Here is a 27621-nt window from a genome sequence, read left to right as displayed (position 1 = left end):
CGTGCGGCGGCGCGTGACGGGCGGGGCGGTGCCGCCTCCGCCTCCAATAAAGCGCCTCTGACCCTCTCCGCGCCTCCCTCGTCTGTGGGCTGGGCGGGCGCCTCACGCGGCCGCGGCGTGTGGGAGCGGGGCGGCCGCGTGCGGCGCCGCTTACGTAACGGGCGGGCGGCGGGCCGCGCTCCGCCTCGTCGCGGCCGGGGAGCGGCGGGGCCTGCGGGCGGCCCGCTCGGAGACCAGCGCCGGCGCTCGGCGGCGGGCCCGCGTCCCGGCCCGGCCCGGCCCGCCTTGGCCGGAGCAGGTAGGGCCGGGGGGAGGGGCGTGGGGGGGGGCGCTGTGGCGAGGCGGAGGGAGGGACGGACGGCCGGGCCGGGACGGGACGGGTCGGGTCGGGCCGGGCCACCGGGAGCCGCCCTGCCTGCCGGGAGCCGCCCGGGCAGCAGCCGCCCTGGATGAACCCTCGCGGACGTCGGCTTCTGCGCGCTCTTAGTGCGTTAGAGGGGTCGGGTTACCGCAAACAGAGGGAGAACAGTTACTAGAGAGTAAAAAAACAAAACTGGAAATCTGGAGGAATCTGAAAAAATCTGGAATAGAAGGCCTTTTCAGCCTGGAAGGGTGAGTTTGCTTTTCAGCTATGTACCTGTATTTTCTTGAAGTGGTGAGTATTTGTTTTTCCTGTAGAAGAGTCACGAGATCGACCTCCTGTATGGAAAACAGAGGGGTCTGAACTTGTTGCGGAGCCAGGCTATGGTGTTCAGTGTCCCTGCATTGTCAAATTTTGCTGACCAGAGATGAGCCTGAACAAACTTCAAGGCAGCAGCTCAGAACACAGTGTGAATTGGTCAGCAACTGCCACTGCTGGCACTGCAAACGAGCAAAAGGAGGCCTTTAACCCTGCTGATTTAGGGAAGCAGGAGGAAGGACATCAGGACGATGCAAAGATGTATTCCAGGACGTGTACGGGAACAAACTGCAGTAGGAAAGAGTTCAATGGACCAAAATCCAGTGGAAGTGATTTCTGCAGCCATGAGCCAAATGGCAGCCCAGCTGGAAGTTTCAGGAGGCAAAGCAAGATTAACAGGTAACTCTCAACAGCATACAGAGCTGGCTGTCCTACGTTGCTTCATACGGATCTGCTACTCCTGTCATCCAGGGAGTTGTTCATAGGGCTCACTTCTTTTAGTAGACCAAGGACATTTACCTGAATCCCCAACTGTAATATTTGTAATGGTCTCAGATGTAGATTAGATTACTGCTACGTGATTCTTCGTAAGCTGTTTGTCTAATTCTTAGATTGGCTGATCCAGGTGCGTCATCAACCCTTTTGTAGCTTCTAAATATACTTAATCTAAAGACTGTATTTAACAGTAGTACAGCAGAAATAACTTTAGTAGTACTCTTGCAGAGTGTTCAGAAATTCAATGCAGCACTTCTAAAATAAATAAATGAAGCAGTTCAAACGCAATCATTTCTGTGGTGTGGAACTTGCATGTAAAATTTACACATTGTACTTCAACCTTTTTAGTCACTTACATGGTTATATTATGATATTAAAGAATGATGAATGGACAAAAGCTGAAGTAACTGTGTTCATATCGCAGCTGTAGGATTAGAATTGATCAGCATTTTGAGGATGTTTACTGCTTATGTTTTAGCCAGTGAGATAAGCAAAAACAGAGAGTGAAATTTTGCTTCTTAATAACATTGCAGCTGTTGGTGAAGGGCTCTGTTACAGATATAATGAAGACCCCTAAATCATGGGAGGGATGAAATCTCTGCATCAGGTGTATTTTGAGAACTTCACGTATCCGTGAAGTGCTGCTTATTATCAGATGCTGACTTCAAGGCTAGGACTTGCATACATAAAGAATCAGAACCTATGCATGCCTATAATACTAGTGAGATTTAGAAGGTCTCGATTAAATATCAGCTTGTTTTTAGTTGCTAATGTTGCTGAGGTGAACGTTGCAATTTTTGTCACCGTTCATTCACAAGCAGGGATCAAGAGGTTAGGTTTAAATTTCACAGCATCTTAGCAAGCAGGTTGGTTAAGATGTGCCTTTGCCATCCATGTCATGTTGGAATTGGAAAAGAGGAAAGGTAGAGGAAAAGAGACTAAATAGCACAGAAGTGAGAAAGGTGCAAGAAGAAATATAGGGAGGAGGAAGCATGAGAACTCTTCCGGAGCGTCTGTGAGCTTGAGGCCAAGTCCATGAGGCAGCAGTTCAGTGACTAATTTTAAGAAGTCATCAGAAAGATAATTCCTATACCAAAATTCCTCAGTGAAGTTTAACCTCTTTTTTTTTTTTTTTTGTACAGTGAACAGCTGAATTGGAGCCAGTCACACAGAGATAGGATGATGATGATGATCCAAGAAATTAAAAGGTGTTTGCCTGAAGAAAAAAGGAGTTCCAGCAAGCCCAGTACTATCAGTGCTCTCAACTATGCCTTGCAGTGTGTCCAGCAGGTCCAAGGTATGTGACAGAAAAAATCTGGAGGTATAGAAACTATCTAGCAGCTTGATTTGAATAGACATGTCTGGCAACAAATAGCATTAAAACAAAAGGGAAATACTGAAGGTATCCTGCAAAAAACTGACTTTTTGAAATTGTAGGTTTTATTAACATCACATTATCTTTTCTGTTCAAACGCCTAGCTACTGCTTCTCTTTTTTTCAGAGTCCAATCCCTAAGAGATGCTTGCTGGTCACTTTCTGTATATATTGAAAAAAAAATGCACCCCTGTCCCAGATTCAAACTTGTTGGATAGTCTGTATCTTACGCTGCTGTTTTCCATACAGATAAATAAGTAGCTTAGTTGTTCTTTTGCCATGGCATTCTCCTCCTGCTCATTTCCTGTAACTTAAGTCGATCGCTCCAGTGGTATAATCAGAATTTGTTTTTCCTTTTGTCACCATGTAGACCTTCGTCATCTCACCTCGGACCTCGCTAAAAAGATGACAAAAGTGAGAGTTGTAAGGACTACTTTCAAAATCGTCTCTCTACTGACGTTATCGTGTTTGTTCTGTTTTTCTCTGTTTTTCAACTAGCAAACAGTGCATTTTTCCACCCTGCAAATGACCGAAGAGTGGTTCAGACAGAGGCGATCACATACAGCATAGACGAGCTGGTGACCATTGCATCTGAACGCACTCCAAAGAACACCGTAAGACATTCAGTTAAGGAGTTCACTACGTGTTGTTTCGCTCTGTATTTAATTGCCTTGCATCTCTTTGTGGAAATAGTGTTATAAAATTGAAAAACCTTTAAGTTTTAGACGAACAGGTCTTTGTGTTTAGTAAATGTCAATCAATGCCGTAGCTTATGTGAGCTACCCAACTGTAGTAAGTGAAGGAATAATTACATTTCTCTTTTTCTCTTTTGTCAGAAAGAACAGTTATCTCTCTGAAAATGCTAGGATTCTCATACAGCCTAGTAATCTCCTGGCTTAGCAGTGTGTTTTCAAAGCTATTCAAGTCCATAGTTGTGAGGGGCTTGTCTTATCTTTAGCTTCTATTTGCACTCCTTGATTATTTAATGCTTTTTTTTTCTTGATTTGCAGTATGCATCGTGCTTTCTGGCTCTGTTTGAAATAAAGAGTGTTTCCTGAGATTAAGTGGTGTCAGACACCAAATTGGAAATACTGCAAATACTTTCATTTGAGAAGTTCTCAGAATGTTTTTGTATGTGAAATTGTTTTGAATACGCCAAAATTTGGGGAGAAATCTTTGTGGAATGATAACCAGTCTTTCTGAAAAAAGCATGCATCTCTGGCACCTACTTCAGTTTTGTTGTCGTGGTCTCACTAGCATTTGCAGGTCACGAGTCTCCATACTGCAGCATCGGAGGTGATAATAGCTCTCACACAAGTTTAATGAGAAACTAACTTAAGAACACATTTCTGAACCTCAGTCTTAGTTGTTTTTGTTAGGGTTTGGGGGGGTGTTTTGGTTTTGTTTTGTTTTTCTTTTAATCGTTTTGATACTGCTGCTGCTGTTTTGGGAGAGAATTGCCTTTAACAATGTGTGTTTTTTCAGGACACCTTTGTGGCTGTGTTTTCCTTGCTTTCTGGGCGAATAGTGCATATTTCTGATCAGGCAGCATCCATTCTAAACTGTAAGAAAAAACTGTTGGATTCCTCCCGGTTTGTAGAGCTGCTTGTCCCTCAGGATGTCAGTGTGTTCTACACACACACCGACCAGTCCCACTTGCCGCTTTGGAACACAGAAAGGCAAACAGGTGGGACTTGGCAATGATCTTAATAGCTTTATGTGTCTTTCACTCTTTGCAGAATGAGGATAGAAGGGTCATTCGTTTGAAATGCTTATGCTAGCAGTATATATAGGCCATACTTGTTCCTTTTTCAGTTGAAAACCTGAGTAGCTATGTCTAGGGTCTCCTAGCAGCTTAACTGTTACTGGGGGTAAAAAAGGCAGATGCTTCATTTTTCTACAAACTGCCTTACTCTTTCCAAATACTGCTGCTCAGGGGGTAAGGCTTTTTTTTCTTTCTAAGAAACCAAGGGGCTAATTTTCAGTTTAAAATGTTTTAATCTAGCTCTGATATGTAGGTCCAATGTATAATTTATAGTCCACTTGCACCCTCCTGTGAACATAGCTCATTGAACATGAGTTTTAAGCTGATCAGCTATTTACTCAGCAAGGAGCCAGAAGGCAGCAAGTAGGAAGCAGAAAATTGAGCTTAAAGGATAGCTTATATAAAGATGAGCTTTCAGTAAAAATACTGAAATTATATTGTGTTTAGCTGTAAAAAATAGCATTCTGTTCTGTCACTATGATGGATGTGACTAAATGGAGGCTTTTGAACCTGTGAGCCGTCCAAGTGTAGCTCCCATGCCAAAGCTATGTCCTTTGTCCACCTAGCGGTGGCGCTGTTACAGCATCAGGGCTGTAACTTCCCTCAGGGCTGGGAAGCTGAAATGTGCCGCTACAGAAGGATGCGGGACCTCAGAGGCTGCTAGCGCTAACGTGCCAGGTATTCCAGAATTTTGGAAGCCAGTCCTATGCCTACCCAGCGCAGCAGTGAGACCCCTGTGGAGCTGCTGTTATCTTCTTGCTGTGAACTGTTACTGACCTTTTTCTCCCCTCAGCTCTTGACTGTATATATTTTTTGGTATGTGGCTCGTAAAGACAGGAATGTTAGCCTTTCCTGTTCTGTGGTGATGTACTGGGCATTTTTAATATCGTGCGTGTTTCCTCCATTGGTGTTTCTCCATGAGTGAGTGGGCTGGGGAAGAGAGAGAAATATTTGAAATATTTGAAGTGGGAGCAGACTGTTGAACAGCTGATTCAATAGCTAATATTGAGGAGGTGGTGAGACCTGCTCAGAAAGCCTGGAGAATGCTGAGTTTAAAATACTTCTGATAGGTGTGACCTTTTTTTTAGGATATTAACTGATACTTTCAATGTATGTTCTTCTTATTAGCTTCTCTGTATGAGTATGCCCAGGTGAAATCCTTTTTCTGCAGGATCAGGCAAGTACGCTCTTACAGTCTTACGTTTGTGAGGGCTGGGCACAGGAAGCAGAAAGGGTATTGGGCAGAAACAGTGTTACAGTGTTACGACTGACCAATATGAGCTCATGAAACTCCATTACAAAATTGGCTTACTGTGTTTAAAATTGGCATCCGGTAGGACGTACAGCCTATGCTTTCACAGCGGGCATTCAGTTCACGTATTTTTCCACTAGTAGTCGTTAAACTTGCCTGGGGACAAAAGGAAAACTGTTCAAACATGTTTCTTTTGGACTTCTGTTTCCTTCGGTACTGCTGAGCAGAAGAGGAATGATCTTGTCAAAAAGTACTGTGCCCCTTTTTAAAATTTGAGAGTGGAAGCAAAGAGTGTTTTGCTTAAGGTTGCTCGGGAGTTTGTGGCCTAGGTAGTGACAGAAACTCAAATCACCGAAGTCCCAATGCAAGAACTTAATCGTGAGATACTGCTTCCGGTCACTATGGATGTAGCGTGTTGCTTTGTGCCTACTTCATCTTAATGCTAAATGAAGAAAAAGATAAATAGATAGCCTTGTAATCTCCAGTGCAGTTCTGGTCCAGACTGAGATGGTCTCCTGATTCCAGTAAGAACTGTTTGCTTTTGAGCAGATATAATACATACTCCATCTATAATAGATCAATGATAACATTCATTTGTTTCAAAAACCTGAGATCTAAAATCACCTTTCAGTCTCTTGAATTGTGTGAAGCCACTTGGAATAAATAAAGCAGGAATATAAATAAAGCGGGCTTCATGAATAAAAATATTTTTTCCACAAGCACACAGTGGACATAATTATGAAAATAGGTTTTTTTGTGGTTTACCCTCTTCCTGGTGTGTAAAAATTCCATTTGTTTTCTTTTTCCCTAAAGAAGAGGAACTGTCAAAAGTCGTCGTTACGACACTAACTTCTCTCTAGAAACATTTCACTAAACTAAGCGTGGAGTAGGAAAATACCTTGAGAACGTGATGATGTCCAAAAATTTATCTCAAATCTTTGTCAGATTTGAGTAAGATGCTGTATTCCTAACCTATGCCAGGTGAAGAAGCACTTGCAGTAGAAATAGGGAAACGTTAATGCAGTAATTATAAAGCCCTGTTTAAGATCTCATCTGGAATGCTGCGTGCCATTACTGCTCACCCATGTGCTAGGAAGACAACCCCATATGGGAACTGGACGGTCAAAGAATGGCAACTATTTGTGAACTGAGGGTAGAAGAGTCTTGCTTACGTAGGTCAGTGAAACAAAACCTAAGAGTTATTGGAGTTCTTGCCTAGCCATGGAACAGAGTAAACAACAGACAGAAAACAAATTACTTAACTTGAAGAACAGCACAAGATCGAATGAGTTGTTCTCATGAATACCTTTGGTCTGAGAATTAGAACAAGGTTTTTAACCGCTAGAGTAATGGCATTCTAGAACAGCCTTTCAATATGAGTATTGGAGGCAAAACACCTACTTGGTTTTAAAGGGAATGAGATCACTCTACTGTAGAATGTTGACCTGTGATTGCAAAGGGTTGTACGTAGGGCCTCAGGAGGTTCTTTCTAATCATCTGGTTCTGTGTGTTCTGCGTAATTTCTTTGCACAACTTCTCTGTGCTTTCGCAGCGCTGGGCTGTTGGTGTAAAGCATCAGAGTCTTGGCACCCCGGTGCATTGATTCTTTTTGCTTTTCCTCAGGCGTGGTAAAGATCGAGAACAAGAAATGCATTGTTACCCCTTCCGAATCACCCCATACTTGGTCCATGTGTGCACTTCTGCTCACATGGATGCAGAATCCTGCTGTTTAGCTTTGGCTGAGAAAATTCACTCTGGATATGAAGGCAAGTGAGGAATGTCCAGTAAGAAACAAGCCAATAGGAAAATGTACAGTATATCAAAATTAGCTGCTCTGATTAGAAATTGTGCTTGGGTAGTCTCACCCATGTAAGTTCCAGTTTGTGTGTGTGTATGCACACACATGTACACATTGTATGTTTGTGTGTGTGTGTGTGTATATATATATATATATATATATATATATATATATAGTATATGTGTGTATACATCTTTCCTGGGTCCCGAAATTAACCCTTCCCACAACTTGTTTTTTTCCAGGGGGGAGGGGGAGAGTAGAAGAAATCTGTATTGCCTAATAGTTTGTAATGTTTCTTTGTGTTACTAGTCAGAAAGCAATGAGGAATTCAAAAGTTCAGGAGCCCATAATATAGTATCATGAGCAAAAGTAACGGTTGGATTTTCTGTCTTAATAACGCATATTTTGTGTTTTGATAATTATATCTTTTTTGACTAGCTCCTCGAATTCCTATGGAAAAAAGAATTTTCACCACCACTCACACCCCAGGATGTATTTTTCTTGAGATAGATGACAGGTGAGATTTGGGTCTTCGGTACTGGGAGCTGTGTGTGGAGAGGTAGTAAAAAATTCTGTGGTGATGCAGCTGGAAACACAAGTAAAGCGTATGGACTATGCACTTTGCAAAAGTTAAAATTAATAACAAATCCTATTAAATTTCAGTAATTTTTTGTGTCAGTCTACTCATTGGAAAACATCTAGAATTCCAAAGAGATAATCTCCTTTGTTGACCAAAAACGTGAAATTAAACTGAACTACAGTCAGCTTCCATTATATAAGGTAATGGGGACTTGTGATAATCAGGACAGTGGAAAGAAACATATAACACAAAGCTCTGGGGATCACAACGCAGAGATACAGTGGTACTGAGCCGCATCACGTGAATTTGGCCAGACTAAAGCTATCTCCTGAAAAACCACGGTAGTGTTTTTTCAGCACACTTGGCAGCACCCATGTCGGGTTTCTTACTGACGTTTTGCCTGTGATCTCTTTCTTCGTGATTCCATTTCTTCTTTGTCATCTACAGTAAGCACAACACTGCTTGTGACTCTGAAAAAATCTGTTAAATCTCCAGGCTCAGAAATGTTTCTGTCATTGGTGTTTGTATGTTTTACATTAGCCTTAGATCACGCCATCATAGATCATATCTGTGGACTTAACTGCCAGGCAAAGGGTTAAGGATGTAAATATTCAATACTATATTGTAATCGATTATAATGTATTTAATTTTCAGAGCAGTGCCTCTGTTGGGTTACTTGCCTCAAGATTTAATTGGAACATCCATACTGATGTATTTGCACCCAGAAGATCGTCCTTTGATGATTGCTGTTCACCAGAAAAGTAAGTACTGATGACTTACCACGAACTTCACTGTGTTTTAACGCTTTTCCATTATCATATTGCTTGTCCTGTGACTGATCTGCAGCCTAGACAAAAATAAATGAACTAAAGCAGCAAGTCTGAGATCAAAGCAAATTCTGAATCAGAGGTTTACAGAACCCCAGTCTTTAGTGTTTGTACTTCCACTGCTGTGTCATAATGTAAACTAAACCTTATCTCTGTGGGGTTTTTTTTGTTGTTGTTGTTTTTGTTCAGTCCTGAAGTTTGCTGGCCAGCCCCCTTTTGAACATTCACCTATTAGATTTTGTACTCAAAATGGAGATTATGTCATACTGGATACCAGCTGGTCTAGTTTTGTGAATCCGTGGAGCAGGAAAGTAGTGTTCGTCATTGGCCGACACAAAGTCCGAACGTAAGTCAGTTGTAGAATTGAACTGTTTAGGTGCGGTGCTCTTCACTGAATATTCTATAAAGTAAAACATAGTCACAGTACTGAAGTAGAGCCATTATATTGCTAGTGCAGTCTGGAACAACCATCTGGCATCTGTCTTGCACTTCCTTCAGAAAAACGCTAATTTTGTTTATTCAGTATGAAAATGATTAAATCTCTCCCAAGTAAAAGTCAAAGCCAACCTTTTTTTTTTTTTTTTTTAAGCATACATTTGTACACATGGTTAATGTTCAACTACTGTGCTAATGCACATGTTTAAATCAACATATCAGTGTTAGACCAGCTAAATAAAAGTTGGAAAGGAATGGAAAAAGTAGATTTAAAGAATCATTAGTCGGCATTCATGCCTGATTTGCTCACGAAAAAGTTAAATGACAGACACATAGATAAAGTTGCCTTCTGGCTTGTCGTCTTTTGGGATGTTCACTTGATGTTTAAAACTAATTAGATTTTGTACAGTCTCTTATAGCAAATGGAATTGGTATTGGATGTGCAAGTTGCTCTTCATTTTTCAGGTGTTTCTCTTGAGTTCCCAAGAGATTTGGAAATATGGCTACCTGATACCTCCCTCTTATCTGGTTTCTCTTATAGGAAATGTCCTCTGGGATGTATTTTGATTTGGCAAAATGATTTTTCATTCAAGATTTTCTGGGGTGTGAATTTGCCTTACAAGTGAAGGAGACAGAGGGGTAGATGCTTGTCAACATTTGCTGATGCCACTGTGCTGATATACTGGCTTCCCTGAATCCTGGGGCTTCACATGATGTGCTGCTCTTGTATCACAGTCCCACTACCCTAGCAGTGCTGTTCGTGGAACAGATGTCATCCTTCTGTGTTGATTCAGGGAACCAAATCCCACTGGAGAACATAATCGGAGGTCAAACGATTGATTTGTTTTACTTGTGGCTTTGCTGTAGCTTGATTCAGATTAGTTTAGAGGAAGGTGCAGTAGCTGCTACTTAAGTCTTCGTCTTAAAAAAGAGCATTATATTATTAAGAGATGGGAATGCAAGTATTTATATTTAAAATATAAGTGGAACATAAGTCCAATAAATGTAAGGGAAGAGAGAGGAAGAAAAATCTATGTGCTTTTGTATGACTTTTTCTCAGATCTTATTTTCTCAGATCTTAGATGTGAACTTAGGGACATAAGAAACGTTTGACTAGGTTAGACAAACGGTCCATGTCATTCAGTCTCCAACAGTGGCAAAGAAAGATGCTGTTTAGGGAGAGTATGTTGTTTGCAGTCTGTTCGTCTAAGACAGCATTCAAAACTATTGTATCAGGAATGCTAAACGGTACATCCTGTCTAGTCCTTTGGCCATTGCTTTGGAGGTGGGGGAACTTTTGAAAACATATAATGGGACTGTAAAATAAAAAATATATATAGATTACAGTTGTCACTATGTTTCTAGTTAGTGGTATTCCCCTGCCTGGATCACTTTTGCTAATAGCCCTCCTAATTTATTCATTTTGTTAACAAAATATCAATGTGCCTTGTAAAGCAGAAGAGCTGATGTTATTTTGTAAACCTGTTCTACCTCTGTTTGTAGTTACTTTTTCTTCATTAAATTAGAATTAGTACTGAAATTTTGTTGACTTTCTATAGAAGCCCTTTGAATGAAGATGTTTTTGCTGCAAGAAGTAAAGAAATGAGCAGTGTTGAGAAAGAGATAAGAGAATTGCAAGGACAAATTTACAAGCTTCTCCTGCAGGTAAAGAAGATGAAGGAATTTCCAAACACTGGTTAGCCTTTTGAGTGAGAGGCTAAGGAAACTGAGGCCTGTTAGGAAACTACTTTGGAGTTGATCAAATCTCTTTTAAAAGGTCTGCCAGAAAATTATTGGAGAATTGAAGGAAAAGTATCTCCAATTATAACTGGAGATGGGCTTGCGTGCCAGGATTAAAAGTAAGATTCTGGGTAACCCAGCTGATTAGAAAAACGACTTTGTTTGACATATTTTCCAAGTCCTCCAAGTCTTTATGTTGAAAGATAAATCTGCATCCCAAAACAACTTTCAGTATGACAGAGAACTTTTCCCAAGCAAGTGGTGGAGCCCAAAACAATACTGACTTCTCACTAAATTTTCTTCATTTACTTGAAGTTCTCAGTGTTGCAAAGTATGTTGCCATGTTTCCCTTCTTTGTGTTCTCTAAGAAGATGAATTTTTATTTTTTTTCCCCCACTTACAGCCAGTTCATAGCAATGTTTCTAGTGGTTATGGAAGCCTTGGTAGCAATGGCTCTTATGAACACTATGTCAGCATAGCATCTTCAAGTGACTCCAATGGGAATTGTGCGGAGGAGATACAAGAACCGGTAAGTCTATAAATGTGGTATTGCCTGCCTGTAGTAAAAATATGGTTTAAAAAATGTAAATTCTTACTGTGTACATGCACATTACTCATTGTGAATGTTATTGAAGTGGGAAGATACACCTCCGTGTTCAGACTAAATGTGCTTATATTGGGCAGTTGCGACTTTTTTCTGTATGTATGCCTGTGTTCTGTTTTTTAAATTTGCCTGACTAAAATGAGGGGATAACTATTTTAGTGGTACGGTAAAGTAAATTGAATAACTGCTCAAATATCAGCCTTCTCAAAGAATGAGTGGACTTGGAGGAAAAAAATGGAAGAACCATGCAACTAGAGAGAGTATTTGCTGCACATGGTGGGGGTTGGTATCTGTTTGATAGGGATTTTTCCTGTTGGTTTAAAAAGGAGACTAAAGATGCACTGTAGAATGCTACAGAAGACAGTGGAAACAATCCTGTCTTAAAGCAAGCATTGCAAATTACCAAGTTTCCTTGTGAGGCTCTTGGGTAAGTCATTGGCTTATTTCATCTCTCGAGGCTTGCATTGGTATAAAACTATTCAAATGCTGAGGCTGTTTCAGCTTTAGCATAGTTACTTTAATTAAATTGGTCATGATAGTTGCATTCATTAAAGTTACAGATGTCAGCAGATACCAGGCATAGGCTAACAGTAGAACACAAAACTTAATGGTCTCTTATGGCCTCCTTTCATTTGTTTTATTCTGACTTCACATGTTCTTGTATCTCAAGATGACATTGCAACAAGTATGTGCAGATGTGAACCGAATAAAGAGTCTGGGACAACAGCTGTATATTGCATCAAGGAGCAAGCTGCAGAATGGAAATGAACAAGCTACAAGTTCAGAAATGCTAGGAGGTGAGTTAATGTAACGATGATCCCTAAGTTAACGTGAACTCCCTTAGACCTGTAACCATGACTTTGGCCAACTGCTATTACACTGAAGCACTTCAGACAGTCTCTTAGTCATGGCTCAGATCTGGAAAGTGATTTTTTTTGGGGGGGGAGGGGGAGACAAAAAGTGCAGCAGATGCAGTAACTTTTAATAGTTCATTTAGATATGGATAAACATACCTGTCCCTTTTTCTAAGTCAATAAATTAAAAAAAAAAAAAAAGTGGGGAGGCAGGGAAAATGCAGACCTATCTGTAGTGAATATAAGTCTACTGTGGAAGCTTCCCTTAGTTACCTTTGTGGATATTGGTTTTGGAAGTAGCCCGTGGCCCATAGGTTGAAAAACACTTACCACCGAAGTAGTGATTTAGTTACTGTGTGCTTAATATTGCACTAGTTAAGATTGTTTCCAGTGTTTCCAGTTGGTGCCTATCACAAACATACACAGAAAAATCTTCCTCAAAGATCATAGGAATCTATACCAAAATGTTTTGGACTCTGATATTCTCTGCCAAAGTTAGACTTAACTGCAGGTTTTGTTGATAACAGGACTGCACTGTGAATGTTGAGGCCTAAGGTTGAATCTACTGTGACCAGAATGTCTATGCTATAAGAAGCTGTAAATTTCTGTTGAATAACAGGTCAGATTCTGCAATTTGTAAGAAGAGTAATAGTAATTGTAGAAAAGAAGTAAGAGTACAAGTAAGAGAAGAGTAATAGTAGTTGTAGCTGTGTTTAAAATTGGCAGCCTTGGAAATACTGACTTATAAACCTATTTAGGAAAGGTTTGATGCCTGAATCTCCCAACTCTCTTGTACTTCTTAGTTTTATTCAGCTCCAGTCAGTGTCTTAAGTGCAATGTATTTTCTATGATGTTTTCTTTGTGTTCACTAGGTTATTCTGAGTGGATGTTGAAGGTTAACTTCTTTTTTTCTTCTTAGGCATTCTCTGTCTTCCCCCCTCTCCCAAATACGTGAATTGGGATGACAGTGGAGAATAATTTACTAGCGAGAGCTGTGCTGGCATAGGCCATATATCCCTGTATAAGTATCTTGGGGTAGTGCTTAGATGCCTTTGAGAGGTGCCTTTGAGGTTTTCTTCTTTTCTAGGGAAAAGGCACACTGCTTCCTGCTTTCTCCAAGCATTGACAAGTGATAGCACTGAAGAACCAGACAATGCATTTTATGATAATTCAAAGAAGACTCCACATGTTCCATCGTATCAGCAGATCAATTGTGTTGATAGTATCATCAGGTAGTAAACTATGAAGTGATTTTAGTGATAAGTTTACGATTAATTAGGGGAAGGTAGCTATCTAAGCAATTTGCATCAGTCTAAATTGATTGGGTGTTGAGTTGTGAGATAAATTTGGAATTGTTTGGAATGTTTCCTGTATAAAATATATTAGGATCCTTATCACATTTCTCAAGAAAACTGAATGTGAGCAAAAAATACTGTTAACAGTAGTGAAAATTCTAGCTTTGTATTTTTCAGTCAAGTGTTATATATGCCTATATACAAACTTGTACACCACCTCCTAAGGTATTAACTGATTGAAACATCCTTCATAATACAACGCTTGACTGAAATTATTTATTTACTACATTTAGATAAAATGCATCATATTACTGGATATTTAGAAGTGTAAAGGAAAAAAATTATTGTCAAAAATCAGGCAGAATCCAAATTCAGAAACTCCATTTGCTTTATCAGGTGCACAGAAGCTTTTGACCACTGTAGTGAAGCATATGAAGTTATGTATGTGGTTCCTGAATTTTGTGCTTTCCTTTTGTGGGAAGGGACTACAGTTAAACTCTAATTTTGGTCTTGGGCAAGCATCATTTCGATGGCCCTAATATCTTGGGAGAACTAAAGAGTATTTTTACTGTTAAATTTCTCCTGTAGAGTCTGAAGTGTGTATGCCCTTCGAACAGAAAAAGTAAATGTATCAATAACTGCAAAGAAAGGGGTTACTCCAAACAATTGTATGTATGAGGGAAGGAGCTTTAAAATATTTTAAACTATGTAACATTGAACGTAAGTCTCCAGTAAGTAGACGTATTTTAGAAGCCAGCTTGGTTACTTAATCAGAGTGAACTTGAATTATGTGTCAATGAAGAATTTAGAGCTTAAGATGCTGTTTGTAACCGTTGACTTCTGTCTACTGGTAGCTTCACCATTGACACACTAGCAGTTTAAGAGAATTATGATGGGCATGATACTTTGTCGTCTTGACATATGCTTTGAGAACATCTGAACAAAACAGGAGGTTGATACAATTTATAAAACGTTGGTATTTTTAACCTTGTATATGCAATGCCTGTTTTTTCAAAACGTAGTTGATAGGTTTTATTTTAAATACCCTTGGGAAGGCAACTGTGTGTCCAGATCTTCTGTAGTGAATTTAAAATACTAGTTAACAGCATCTCGATCTCCATTTTGGATTGTTTAAATATTTGTCTCTCCAAACTGAAAAAACACAGAGTAGGGAGAGCTTCTTGTGGTATGCTCATATTTCAGATATCTAGAGAGCTGCAGTATTCCAGCCTTGAAAAGGAAATGTAAATCTACAAATACATCATCGTCATCATCATCTTCAGGAGATGACAAGCAAGCCCAGCAAAGCCAGAACGAAGTCAAGGCATTGGAAGGTAACATAAGTACATTGACAATCATAATGGAAACGTTTTGTTAGCCCAACATTTATTTTTTGATATGCCACTGTCATATGTTCCAAGGTTTCTTTCTGGTTTTTTAATTGCTGAGTCATGCTAACTGCACAAATATTTTGATTAAAAGAACTATCTACTTCCCATGCCCAGGTCTTTGGATTAAACATAAGCTCTAATATTAATCAAGTCTTTGAATGTAGTTTGCATCAAAAGATCTATTGTTCATCGTTGCTAAATGAACTTTGTGTCACTCACTTGTTTTATACCACGTTTAGTGTGTGCTGACATTACCATCATGTGGAAGTTTTATTCGTTTGTATACAAAATTTTCTTATTTAATAGTCTGCATAGGAGTGGTTCTTTCTTGAACCAGGTCAGACTTGATGAATTAGAAGCTGTTGTAGTGCTTTCAATGAAATCCTATGTAGAATTCTTCTCGCTTACCAGTAGACACTGCTGTTCTTTCATCAGTTAATTCCCGAACTCTGATATCTGCTGACCTGGAAGAGACTCTGAAAGAGCAGATGACCACAGGTGTGGTGGGAACACCTTTGGCGGACCTGACTCTGACCAACAAGGCTCCAAGTGTGGTGTCTGTCACCAGCCAGTGCAGTTACAGCAGCACTATAGTGCATGTTCCACACCCTGAATCAGGTACTGTTCACACTTGCAAAATATTAACTGGGCTCATTGATGTTTAAAGATATTTCCAGACTAAAATAACTAGCGTGAAGATTTTCTCCGCATCAGATGTGCTCTCATGAATATGAACTCTAAAATATAATTAAGCTATTTCTAGGGGCACTGTGGAGAAAATTTGGGGATGGAAACTTTTACAATATTTTTATAAAACCTATTTTTAACAGAGGTCGCTATTCTTTCCCCCCACCCCTTTTACAATACACTTTTGGCACTTGAGGAGGAAAATAAAAATGCATAATGGGCCAGTTTTATTCATTGTAATGTAGAAAGCAGAATAAAAACATGATTATCTAACTGCTGTTGGACTAAGAAAGTGTGAAGGAAGAAAAGTGCTTCCATGACTTTAAATTGTGTTTGAGTAACTCAGACATGATTATTTTCTGTGTGGCGCTCTGCGTTGGGGCATCTGACACCAGAATGCCAGAGCAGAGAGTGAATAGTTTCTTTTCTTCCCTGTTCTAAGAAGTGACTACAATGGAGGATGCCACTGTTGGAAGTGAACACATTGAGCTGCCTCCTGTGAATGCTCAGAGTCTCATTATGGTCCCCGAGGAATTAAAGCCACTTGGGCTAACAAAAGAGACGTTGTCAGCCCACACTCAGAAAGAGGAGCAAAACTACGTTGACAAGTTCCGCCAGAGGATCTTGCTCTCTCCGTTTAGGACTTACCTCCAGCAGGGGAGCAGAAGTAACAATGGACGTTCCTGTGGTCAAGGTAGGCAGCAGCTTTGTGAAATAAATGGCTGAGCATGGGAGTCTAGTTCTCCTTTGTGTGATTTAGTGAGTATCTTACTATGGCTGTGGACTGAATACTTCCTTAGAGCTGCCAAGACTTGGCAGCAGTGTTGCCCACACAGAAGGGTCTACTCCATCTTGGATGTTGGTATCCTAGACTCTTCACAAAGCACCTAATTATTGCAATAAGTCCTGCAAGTCCCAAGTAGTTTAATGCCTCCGGTTGAAGGAATGTAAAAGATCTGATCAGGATAAGCCAGAAAGATCAATAAGAAAACTGATTATATGAAGGAAAATGTGGATTCAGCAAGTCCTTCACTGTGGTGAATGAAAGAATTTTATCCAGAGGAAAGTCAGCTCTCTGAATAAGCCACGCTCTCTCAGTTACCTGGATGTTTTTCTCCTTTTTTTCTTCCCCCCCCAGGTCTGTCATGTCAGTGAATGTGTCTGTCTTTCTTCTTCCTTAGGAGATTCCCCTTCAAAGCAGATGAGCCCAGTTATCTGTAAAAAAGGCAAATGTGGAAAATTCAAGCGCCAGAAACCTCAGAGACAGTCCTCAGATAGCCATTCTTCTAGTAAAAATAGAAATACTTTTCCATGTGAGAAGAGAACAATTCAGAAGCAGTCATTCTCTCCCTCAGAAGTGTCCTGTCTGAGCCTCTCCAGTACAAACGCATTTCCTCCGATGGATTTTCCTGTCTATTCTGATCCACTAGCCGGTTTTCCAGGCTCTCCTGTAGCAGAGGAGCTTTCCCTTCACTCACTAAAACCTGAGCCCATGTCATCATCACAACTATGCTGTGATGCGCGGTCATTCCCAGCATTTTCTCCCCCAAACATAGGCACGTTTACGGCTGTAATTTTTCGTAGTTTCCCCATGTATACTCAGATGCCTCAGTCTGGCTTTCTTCCTATCCCTCAGTATGCTTATCCCTCCTCTTCATATCCATGCACTACGCTACCTCCAGCTCCCTCTCCCTCTGCTCCATCACCAGTAGCACTGAACTCTGTGGATCAGCCCTTTCTAGCCTCTCCTGCCATGTCCGCTGAAGAACAGCAAGAGGGCCAGTGTGACCAGGCCCCACTGCTTAGTAGCTCACGGAGCAGCTCCCCACTTCAGCTGAATTTGCTTCAAGAAGAGCTGCCAAAGCCTACGGAGTTTCCCATTAGAACTGATGCTAAAGCACATGTGGAGGCAAAATTTGTAAGTAACATGGGTTTTTAGTGCAGAAAAGAAACCTGGACTTCCGTGGTGTTCAATTGCCAAAAACAATAATATGGTCTATGTTTCATGGTCACCAGAGTTTTGTAATTTTTTTGTTTGTTTGTTAGCTTCTTTTACCAGTGGCTATGCCCTGTAAACTGCAGGGCACACGTTGCTTAGGAGATAGAGAAAGCCGTTTATATTTGATCCCATGGGAACTTGTGACAATCCAGTGTTGGCACGTAGTAAATGCTACAAACGTGAGATCTTTTGGTCTAGGCTGCCGTGAGCTGCCTTCACGCATTTTTGGCAGCAGTTTTCTCGATTGCCAGCAGGAATTTGGGGTGGGCTTTTCTGCATGTGGAACTTGCTTAGGGCTGCACAATTCGTGTCTTTTTTTTCACCCATTCCCACAGTCTCTGTGGAGAACCAAAACAAAGGGAAGATTTTTTTTTCTAATTACTCCCTCTGTCTCCCAGGGATGCAGCTAATGAACGAAGAACAGGGATCCGTGTGGGTCGGTTTCCATACATGGGCATAGAAAAGGCATCTCCAACTTCCGTGGTAAACTCAGAGGCAGGAATCTGAGCTCTGCAGACAAGGAAAAAATGTTGGCTCCTGAACCCAGATTGGGCTGGAAAGGCTGGATCAGCTGAATCTGCAGGGTAGGGTCCTGAGGGGGAGTGGTGAACCTAGAGCTGCTGAAGCTGTGAGCGTCACATAGTGAATCAGGGGAAGATTATTTCATTTTCCCTGTAGTGCACCATTGCTTGATGTGTGTGGCTGCCTCATGTCGTCTAACAGAATATGAAGGGAACTGACTCTTGCTCTCTTGTCAGCAGAAAATCTTGACTTAATGCAAAAGTACAATATTTTGAAAGAAACCCAGTGGGGAAGATCTACAGCAGAAACTGGTAAAAGAGGGTGCAGAGGCTTGTTATTTCACCCATGAAGCGTGTTGTCCTGAGTTCTGGATAGCAATTCATTTTCAGAGCTATAAATTCCAACCCTACTGAACTGATATGAAAACTTAGTGGACATGACAAATTTGCTGAACACCTTAATTTCCTTTTTCAACATAAGGGTAACTTCTGTGGATGTGTTTGTTTTGATTCTGTTTCCAGGACAATGATCCAGAAGCTAGTGGTGACAATGGTAGCCATTGTGCCTCTAGCGAATTCAGTGATCTCTTACTGCATGAAGACTCCCAGTCGGGTACTGGTTCAGCAGCATCAGGCAGTGGATCAGCTGTATCTAGTTCTTTAGGCTCTGGTTCCAATGAAACGTCTGGTTGTGGCACAGGTAGGGAAGTTTGGGATTTGGATGTTTGCAGCTTTGGTGCTAGATGGCTTGCTAGCCCGTTGGTAATTCTTAACGAGATACTGCGATACGAATGGGAAATCCTAGTAGGAGGATCTGTAGTCTTTTATTTTTCATGAACCTTCAGTGTTTGAAGCTGAGCATGCTTCAATGACTTGTACTCAGAAACAGGAATTTAAGGCGCCTTTAACCAGTAAGTTGCGCTTTTTCATTTTGCTTGTTAATGCTTTTTTGTCTGCGTTAGATACTGGCTTGCGTCTTATTTGAGTAAAGTTAAATCTGCCTAGAGCAGGGCCTCCTGGAACAGAAGCAGAGAAGTTGAACCAATTAATTTGGAGGCGAGCAAACAGGGCTCGGGAGATCTCAAGATACTTCATAGATTGCACTTAGTCTTTGAATTCTCAGTAAGCTGTAATTGCTTGCCAGAGCACTCATTTGGGAGTTACCTGTGTTCCCATTATAGAACTAGCTGACAGGTGACTTTACTGTTATGCTGGACTTCAGGGCTTTGAGGCATCTGAGTTCATTTTTTCATGGTAACTCCCAGCAGGTAGCAGGAAAAGCAGCAAGTACTTTGCCAGTAATGATTCTTCTGAAGCTTCCAAAGAGGAGAAGAATCAGGAAGCAGAAGAAAAAGGCACATCTCATAAATCCAAACACGAATCAGCCTGGGTGAGGATGGATCACACACCTGAGCAGGTTCTGATGACATATCAAATGCCTAACAGGTTAGAAAACATCAATAGTTTCTAACATGGAGCTTGGAGTTGTGCATAGAAGAACTGTAGAATTAAAAATGAGACAATGGAAACAATGCGAATACCCAGAACTTAAAAAGGCAGGAACAGAAATTCAGTACATCTGCTTACAGCTTTGATGGTATTTCCTTTTGTCTGTTTTTTCCCATTTTCCTCATCAGTTAAAATAAGCTAACATGTAACTTGTGCTGAAGTGTTAAGGAGATTGATTATTGTTCTATACTTTTAATGCATAAAAGGGTAATTAAATTTATGTTATATTTGCAGTATGTGTACAATTAGTTTGTATATAATTTAATTTGAAATGCCTAAGTGTCACAGAATGCCACAGAAACTTTGGGAGACTTCTTACTACCTCCTGTTGTTTCAAAATAGAATACCTGTTTATAATTTATGACTGGGACTAAGAATTCTGTAGCAGCTGTTATGAAGTTACTTTCTGTCAGTAAATAATAAATGCTATCTTTTCCTGTCTCACTGATTGGAAGATGTTTGTGTGATGGCAAAATCACTTTTGTTTGTCCTCCTTTATTTGTTTTAAAGAAGGAGCTCTCGAGAAATTCTAGACAATAAAGCCAGAAAAGTAACCCTCCCAGTCTCATGCAGTATGAAAGCTACATGAAAGTTTTTACTAATTTCAATTTTTCCTAAGTCCTCCATGAATAAGATACAATAGCTTATGTCAGGTAAGATGGAAAAATTAGTGTGTCATATGTAAATATTTCGGTCAACTGCAAAGATCTTCACTTGTCTACAGGTTTTTTTAATTGAGATTCATGAAAAAACAAGGGTTGGTTTCTAATTTACAGTTGTCAGACCAGTGTTGAAAGAAGCTTTACAAAGTAATAAGATATGGCAAACTGTAACTGCTTTTTAATGGCTGATGCTGTCTGGACTCCAACATTAGAGACAGGTTGAAGGGACTCTCCCAATGTGATTATATCAGTGCCTTGCTTCATTACTTGCAGAAGTAAAGAGGAAGTTTTAAAGGAGGATCTGGAGAAGCTGATAGTCATGCAAAAGCAGCAGCCTTGGTTTACTGATAGGCAAAAGAAGGAGCTGGCAGAGGTGCACACATGGATACGGACCCAGACTGTCCCGCAACAAATCAACACCCAAGTAAGGAGTTGCGAAAGGAATCGGCTTGTTCGTGCCTTGACTAGTTGTTTCTCAGCCATGTAGTTTTACAGTGCTGGGGTCACTGATGATTGTTTGTAAGTGAATGTAAGAATGAAGTGAGCTTGGGAACGCTGGCCAGATGAAAAATGCCACAATGCAGCTATTTGCACTGTATTTGTAAGATATGCAAGTTCTGTGTCGGCATCACCTGCAGCAAAGTTCCTTCAGTCACACTGTTGGATGAATGGGAAGAGTTTCAAGCTCTTACCTTAACAGTCTATATACAGTAGTGTTTTATCTGTTGCTGTTAGGTCTTTTGCCCTTTTTTTTTTTTTTTTTTTTAAATAAAGGTGACCGTTGAGATGATTGAGTAGCAGGCAACAGTGTGGGAAGTTAGTGAAGGTTAGAGCAGGTGTGCTCAGTACACTGAAAGATACTTGTAAACACAGAGGAGCTTCAGGCACAGATTAATAAACACAAAAATAGCTGGGGTTTTTTTCTAGGTGCATACTTTCTTTAACAATTGGGGTTTTGTGCCCGATTATTATCTTTGTTTTATCGGGCATAACTCTTGGGCGCTCAGCTAAAATTTTCCTGATTTATATTAGTATGTGTTAGGGAAGAGATGGTCCCATAAACACTTAGGATGCTTATCTTCATGATTTGAGCATCCTAATCAATTTAAAGTGCATATAATCCCAGGTGCTGTGGAGAAGAAAGGAACAAGGCAGAACTAGCTCCGCAAAGGCTTAGTGCTCCAATGATTAACTGTACAAAAAAACTCAAGACAAAGGAGTAGGTTGCTTTCATCCAGTCATGTAGCAGAAAAATCTAATGTTTATTATAGCACGACATGCTCTGCATGCTAGATTTTTGAAATGTGATGTTCTGAGCAGTGTTATTTTTTTTCTTAGGGTAGAAAGATGTTGGAGATCTATGTCGTTGGCACTGGAACAAGACCAGAAAAGTAGTTTTTGCTTTCCTAATGTCTTGTTGATATAACTCTTTCGTGTCCTATTGTATTTAGGGCTGTGTGTTTGACTCAGAAAAACTGTGTTCCTTGGTCTTTCAGAAGAGTTGCAATATTTTCATCTCGAGTGTTACACGAGACAGATGAAAATGCATATGCAGATATTTATATTTGACACCTCAGGGCCAGGAGACTGTTCTTGACCCACAAATAACGTTCTACAGAATAATGTTAAATACACTAGGCCATGTTTCCTCTGCTGTTTAGAATCAGAAATCATTAATGTGTCATGTGCAATACAACCAGGCTTCTGACAGCAGAAAGAACTGACTTTAATAACTCCTTTTCTCTATCATGCCGCTGCCCAAGAACAAGAGAAATCTAGTCAGTCGATACACCCGGATGTTTTAGTGGTGTTTTGTTGTTCAGCATTGTTGCTGTTCAGACTGCAGTGCAAATTACTTTAAGAGCAGCTTGCTAGCAAAGCTGAAAGATAAGTCCTCCATATTAAAGGAAGTCATGTACCTTTTCATCTCAAAGCTAAGCGTGTGTCACTGACCAAAGAATGTGTTTCTGGGATAAGCTGATTTGGAGGTGCAAGTGCCTGCCTCTAAAAATAAGATATCTGCAGAATCTCTGCTCTTAAAGAGATTTCAGCCGATAGATGAGCGATTTAAAGAGACTGAAATATATTACGTTACCAAGATTTGACTCTTTGAAATACACTCATAAAAGGAGAATTTAAAAACGGTTATGTTCTTGTTCCTTTTTAAAGGGCTGTGTTACATGTGACATCAGGGAAGTGAGTCATGAGGCTGCAATGGCTGATGACCATATGGAACACAAGGGAAAATCGCCTCCGCTCTTGCAATGCTGAAGACATCAGCACCTGTGTCCGTAAAACTGTTTGGTATAATTTCCGCTCTCTTTTCCTCTGGCCTTGCTACATACAAGCAGCGGATGTATCCAGATGTCTTTTCCCAACATGAACAGTCGCATGTGTGAAACTGTCTTTCTTCATTACACCCCACCCTCAGCTTGATTTTGAAGACACTGACTGGGAGGCTGTTTCCCTTCCTGACCTCACAAACTTGACACAGAATGGGGTGTGTTTGTAACTTTTGATCACTCGCTGATGAGAAAAATACAAACTTTCTTTTTTTAAACTTGGCAAGTAAGAGTATGAAAAGATGCACTTGTAAAGAGCCTACATTGATGCAGCCCTAATAGTTCGGAGGACAGTACGCTCCAGTAAAGTAGATGTTAGTAGTATTGAATCCATACTACCACATAATGCTCTCTATTGTTTCTTCAACATTCAGAGGTCTAAGCTGAAGATCCAAATACTCTGAGGCTCTAAAATCTCTGTAGCTGGTTCTAAAATCCAGTAGGCTTGTTCATGAGCAGCTGAAAATTGGCCAAGTTATTAAAATGCCTTTTTCCAGTTTGTGCTCATCAAAAAAAAAAAAAAAACCCAACAACTGAGGTGAGAAGAAGCAAAGTTACTCCCTGTGTTTTCGTATTAAGTATATAGTACCACATTGTTTCATAGCTTTTGCCTTTAAAGCTATGTCTCTCAGGACAGGTTTTAAAAATTGAAGCATGTGGTTTGCAAATCCTTTTGAGCTTAAATTTTAATTTCCCCATTTTTGTTTCCATTGCGTTGATCCCAAAAAAGGGAGATTGGACTTAACTGCTTCTACTTTCTTGAGAAGTCGCATATTACGGAGACATACTTTGATATCCAACTGCATATTTACTGTGTCTTACCACTGTTGGCTGCCTATACAAGTTTTAACCTCACTCTTCTTGATACTGGAGCCTTCAGCAATTTGAATCCGTGGAGAAAAAACAGGTTTATGCATAAAGTGGCTTTTTTCTTCAGAAAGCAGTAGTCATTTTCTCTTTCAGTATGTCGCATTAATGCTTCTAGCTTAACGCTTGATGTTTCAAAGTGCTCTTCAAACAAGACACTGTTCACTAGGACCTGGTAAATTTTGTCTGGCCTCTACTTTGTTTTTCAAAAGCTGGATGTAGTAAAGCAGATTTTCCTGTTCGTATTGTTAATCACCTTAGCCTTCTAAACAAACAGTTTTGGAACGTAACACATTATTCACCTTTTCATCCTGTTTAACCTTTCTGTTTCCTGCTTATATGAAAGTGTTCCTTAATATTTAAGTTTATTTCAGTTTCATTTAGTAGTAAACTTAAGTAGTTGAACAGTAAGTTAAGAATAGTGGTTGATCTGCAGACGCTTGAAGGAAAATAAAGGTTTTGTTACTTTTTTTTTTTTTTTTAAATCAATTCAGTGAAAATCCTTCGTATTAAATCTGATTTTAGGGGAAGTTATTTTTCTTGAACTTAAGTTTCCAAGACTAACTAGACTCAGGCAATGTTCTTCTGATTTCTACAGTATGGTTGCCTCCTTTTGTACTTACTGCTTTGTATCTTTAAGTTCCATTTCTTTATTTGGCTTTCAGTTACTTCAGCGTGAACCCGTTTTTTTTTCCTTAAGTGTTGCAAATCAGCAGAGATCCACATATTCTCAGTACTTTTGTGTGTTTGAATTTTAAACCCTTTTTAAAATAAAAGCCTTTGATAGGTGGTTAATTATAGCAGTTTACCCCAGTAGGAAAATCTGGTCAATATCTTACTCCTTTCCTATTATTTTTCAATGCTTCCCAAATGTGGAATGCTGCTTTATAACCCCACTGCCTAAAAAATTTCTTCTGAAACACTTAATAAGATGCTTTATTTATATGTTCTTTCCTTCCTGCCAACTTAAACTGGTGCAATTGAATCCATTGTAGTTAGTTCTATTTAAATTAAAATGACTGCTTTATAATACATCTTGAGACTTGATGAAAGAGATTAATTTCGACGTTCAGAGTAAGGATGGCTGTCATCTTCAAAGTAGTTAGAAGTGTTAGCTAGAAGGAAAGTTTAAATAATCAGTGCTTTGCTGTACGCTATTTCCAGTGTATGTTTGTTGAGGGAGGAGAAAATGAGATGGTTTATGATGTCTTAGCAGGCATGCATGTCACCCATTTTATAAAAGAATGGGACTTAGTATGAAACGATACGTACTTAATGCTCAAATAGTGCTTTTTAATTCATAGAGCGGTAAACGTGTCAGAAAACTGAGTAACAATCGCTATCCCTGTTATACAGAGACACAGATGCTCAATGGACTTGCACAAATGCATACCCCCAATTCATACCAAAATCAGGAGTAGAATTCAGGGATCTTCAGTCACTGTATCCTGTTCTGTCTTTGTTATAAATGGTCGAGATTCTGACATGCGCATAGAAACTTAATCACATTAAATGTATTTTTTATTGGGGGATGTTAGCCTTTCCTGTACCATGTACTCCTCTGAATCTGTACCCAGTAGAATCATATAGCAACTGAAATCCTAGACAGTGTTTACAGTGCTGTGAGCACTATACCCTGTGATCACATATAATGTAGACTTACGCTTCTAGGAGTTTAAATGCAATGATCATAATCCTGGCTAAATCTTAGGTGCAAGATTGCTTGCCTGGGGCTATGCTAGCTTGGGTTAAAGAGGAAATGATGGTATAGGAGAGGAATATAAGAGGAATAAAGAGGTGAAACAATGCCCTCTGTGAATATAAAACTAAAATACTTGCCCAAGAACACACAGTCTTGAATACAAAACCATATTTAGGACAAAAACCTGCTTCCCAAGCTACCCTTTACCCTTCTGGAACCGCAGCGTCTTGCAATCAAATGCCTTAGCAAGCCTTCTGGGAAGGACTTGTTAAAAAGTTTGTTTCCATAGCTTTCAGGAATTGATAGTTTTTACTTGAGCTTATATTAATTTTCCAGTCTTTGTAGTTTGCCAGAGTAGTCTTAAGCGAGATCCAGTTCTGATCTGAAAGACAAATAGAGTAAATATTGCAGCCATGTTTGCTGCAATACTTCAGTTTAGTTTATGGGACTTTGTTTTGCCTGACATGATGAAAATGCTGTAGATGGTTTAGAGTTTCTTAGGTAGTCACTTTTTTAATGTTCTAAGGCTAGTGATGTTGATAGTGATCAAAGGGAAAATACAAGTACAGTAATGGTACAGTTACTACCCCCTGTGGGGGTATCAGCAGATTGGAAATGCTTGGTGGATTTGGCTGGCAATTTTTGTTGTTGCATTCATAACTGTATGTTTATGTTTAAAAAAGAATGAGTTGATGTGCAGATGTTTTCATGGCATTGCTATGAACAGCAGGGACCCCAGTGTATTTCTGCAGCATGTGGTTTAAAAATTCACTGAATAAGAAATGTGTTGCTAAGCTTATTCTTCAGCTGAACTGAGTTTTAAATCTCAATTTGTTGTTTTTTTCTCTTTGACATCGGTTGATAGGACTATTTTGTTGAAATAATGTTCAGCTGTGCTTGAATTTACAGATTTGATTTTTACTGTATAACTTAAAGGAGGTTCTGTTTTTACAAATAAAACCAGAAAGTATGATGTGAAGAACTATTTGAAGTGTGAGTTTACTTTTATTATTTGGCGATTTCTAGGAAACAGACTTTTAACAAAGTACTCTTTTAAAACTTCTTCTGATTATACACAGGTGTGGAGGTAGTGGCTGTAGTGAAGATGGTCGCATAGTTGCCATTTATATTACTTTTTGTCTGACTGTACCTTACTTCAGGACATGTTATTTCCTTTCTTTTAATTGCATGCTGGAGAGAAGGGCATATACTTGTTAAACATAAAGGATTATTATTGGATGCGTAAACTGTTGGGACTTGGCATGCAGAATTTAAAATATCTGCCTGTGTTAGTTGTGTTAGAAAACAGGTAAATAAATGCTGAGTGCACCTTGGCCCCACCCTGTTAAATTTTGAGTTCTTGGAGGAAGTACAGAGAAACAATTCACAGGTTTAATTCACAGGCATATTTCATGGAGTGGTATTCTTAGTTAATTGCAGTGAAACAACTTGCTGTTCTTTTCTTGCTTTAAGGGTCTTTGGAGAAAAGCATGGTCCACAGTGCTCTAATAAGCCTGCAGGAGAAGGATGAAGTCGCTGCAAGGACTAGATGATACAAGACAAAAGCGGTAGCATCTCATTAAAACTACAAGAGGAAGAAACAGTCTTAGTTAACTATGTAACTGAAGCTGCTTCTGGCAACGTAACTGATACAGTTCCTTGAAAAATAGGCATCTCCAAGTTAGTGCTGAATATGTTTTTACTGCTGGTTTATTTGTTTTTTTTTAAGGTTATTTGGTCGTTCTGAACATATTTAAAAACGTAAGCCAAATTTGCTAGGTATTTTTGGTCCAAATATCCTGAGGAGGAGTGAATAGACTTGTGAAAAGGAAAAGGCTAAGGTGGCACTACATTTTTACTCTAAGTTCTGGGTAGTATCAGAGCAACTATGTTACTTGTTTGCCAATAACAGCCTTTCTCTTGTCAGTCCAAGTTCTTGCTTGCAGCTAAAAACATGCAACTTTCACCTTTGTGCAGCTGTCAGAAGTGAGCTGAATGGTGTTCTCCAACGTTTTGGCAGATGGCGAGAGGTAAGCATTAGGCCTATAACTGCTACCCCAGTCTGAAAAGTAATAATTCTCAAAAATTTTGAATCACACCACATCATTGTTTCTATAGTAGTGTTGCTCCACAGACACATTTGCTCTTAGGATATATATTTATTGTTCAGGTGCAGCTCAAATAGGTTTCTGCCTGCTTGGCTCCCGTTTGAAGCTCCAGCTCACTGCCACAAGCTGTATAGA

General features: G+C 39.8%; 1 protein-coding gene across 6 annotated transcripts; it reads left to right on the top strand.

The window, feature by feature from the left end:
- The first annotated feature begins 198 nt into the window (after positions 1-198).
- Positions 199-26363, top strand: PER3 (period circadian regulator 3). Of its 6 annotated transcripts, none has more exons than XR_011135717.1 (23): positions 199-298; positions 679-1078; positions 2317-2471; positions 3047-3162; positions 4034-4235; positions 5442-5490; positions 7189-7331; positions 7802-7880; positions 8598-8704; positions 8960-9116; positions 10765-10870; positions 11349-11474; positions 12220-12346; positions 13491-13635; positions 14902-15032; positions 15525-15707; positions 16219-16470; positions 16958-17694; positions 18174-18359; positions 18819-18996; positions 19562-19742; positions 20741-20891; positions 22637-26363. XR_011135717.1 is itself a non-coding variant. In XM_068915696.1 (23 exons), the coding sequence occupies exons 2-23, from the start codon at positions 789-791 to the stop codon at positions 22665-22667; spliced, it is 3699 nt and encodes a 1232-aa protein (XP_068771797.1). In that variant the 5' UTR covers positions 199-298; positions 679-788; the 3' UTR covers positions 22668-26363. The 6 variants fall into 6 exon arrangements, 4 of the variants coding, with proteins under 4 accessions (XP_068771797.1, XP_068771796.1, XP_068771795.1 ...); XM_068915696.1 differs by lacking the exon at positions 18174-18359 and adding an exon at positions 21806-21858; XM_068915695.1 differs by lacking the exon at positions 18174-18359 and having other exon boundaries at positions 16222-16470.
- Positions 26364-27621: the final 1258 nt, after the last annotated feature.

This window comes from Struthio camelus, chromosome 21 (assembly GCF_040807025.1).
Source record: "Struthio camelus isolate bStrCam1 chromosome 21, bStrCam1.hap1, whole genome shotgun sequence".
Taxonomy (NCBI): domain Eukaryota; kingdom Metazoa; phylum Chordata; class Aves; order Struthioniformes; family Struthionidae; genus Struthio; species Struthio camelus.
The sequence above is the reverse complement of the archived record's forward strand: the minus strand, read 5'-3'. Positions and strand labels throughout refer to the sequence as shown.

What these genes read in the sequence shown, in the direction of transcription:
- PER3 (XM_068915693.1), top strand. Translation starts at nt 789, where the DNA reads ATGAGCCTGAACAAACTTCAAGGCAGCAGCTCAGAACACAGTGTGAAT. An exon ending in AACGCACTCCAAAGAACACC is followed by an intron (nt 3,163 to 4,033) that starts GTAAGACATTCA and finishes GTGTTTTTTCAG; the next exon opens with GACACCTTTGTGGCTGTGTT. An exon ending in CGAAGTCAAGGCATTGGAAG is followed by an intron (nt 15,033 to 15,524) that starts GTAACATAAGTA and finishes TTCTTTCATCAG; the next exon opens with TTAATTCCCGAACTCTGATA.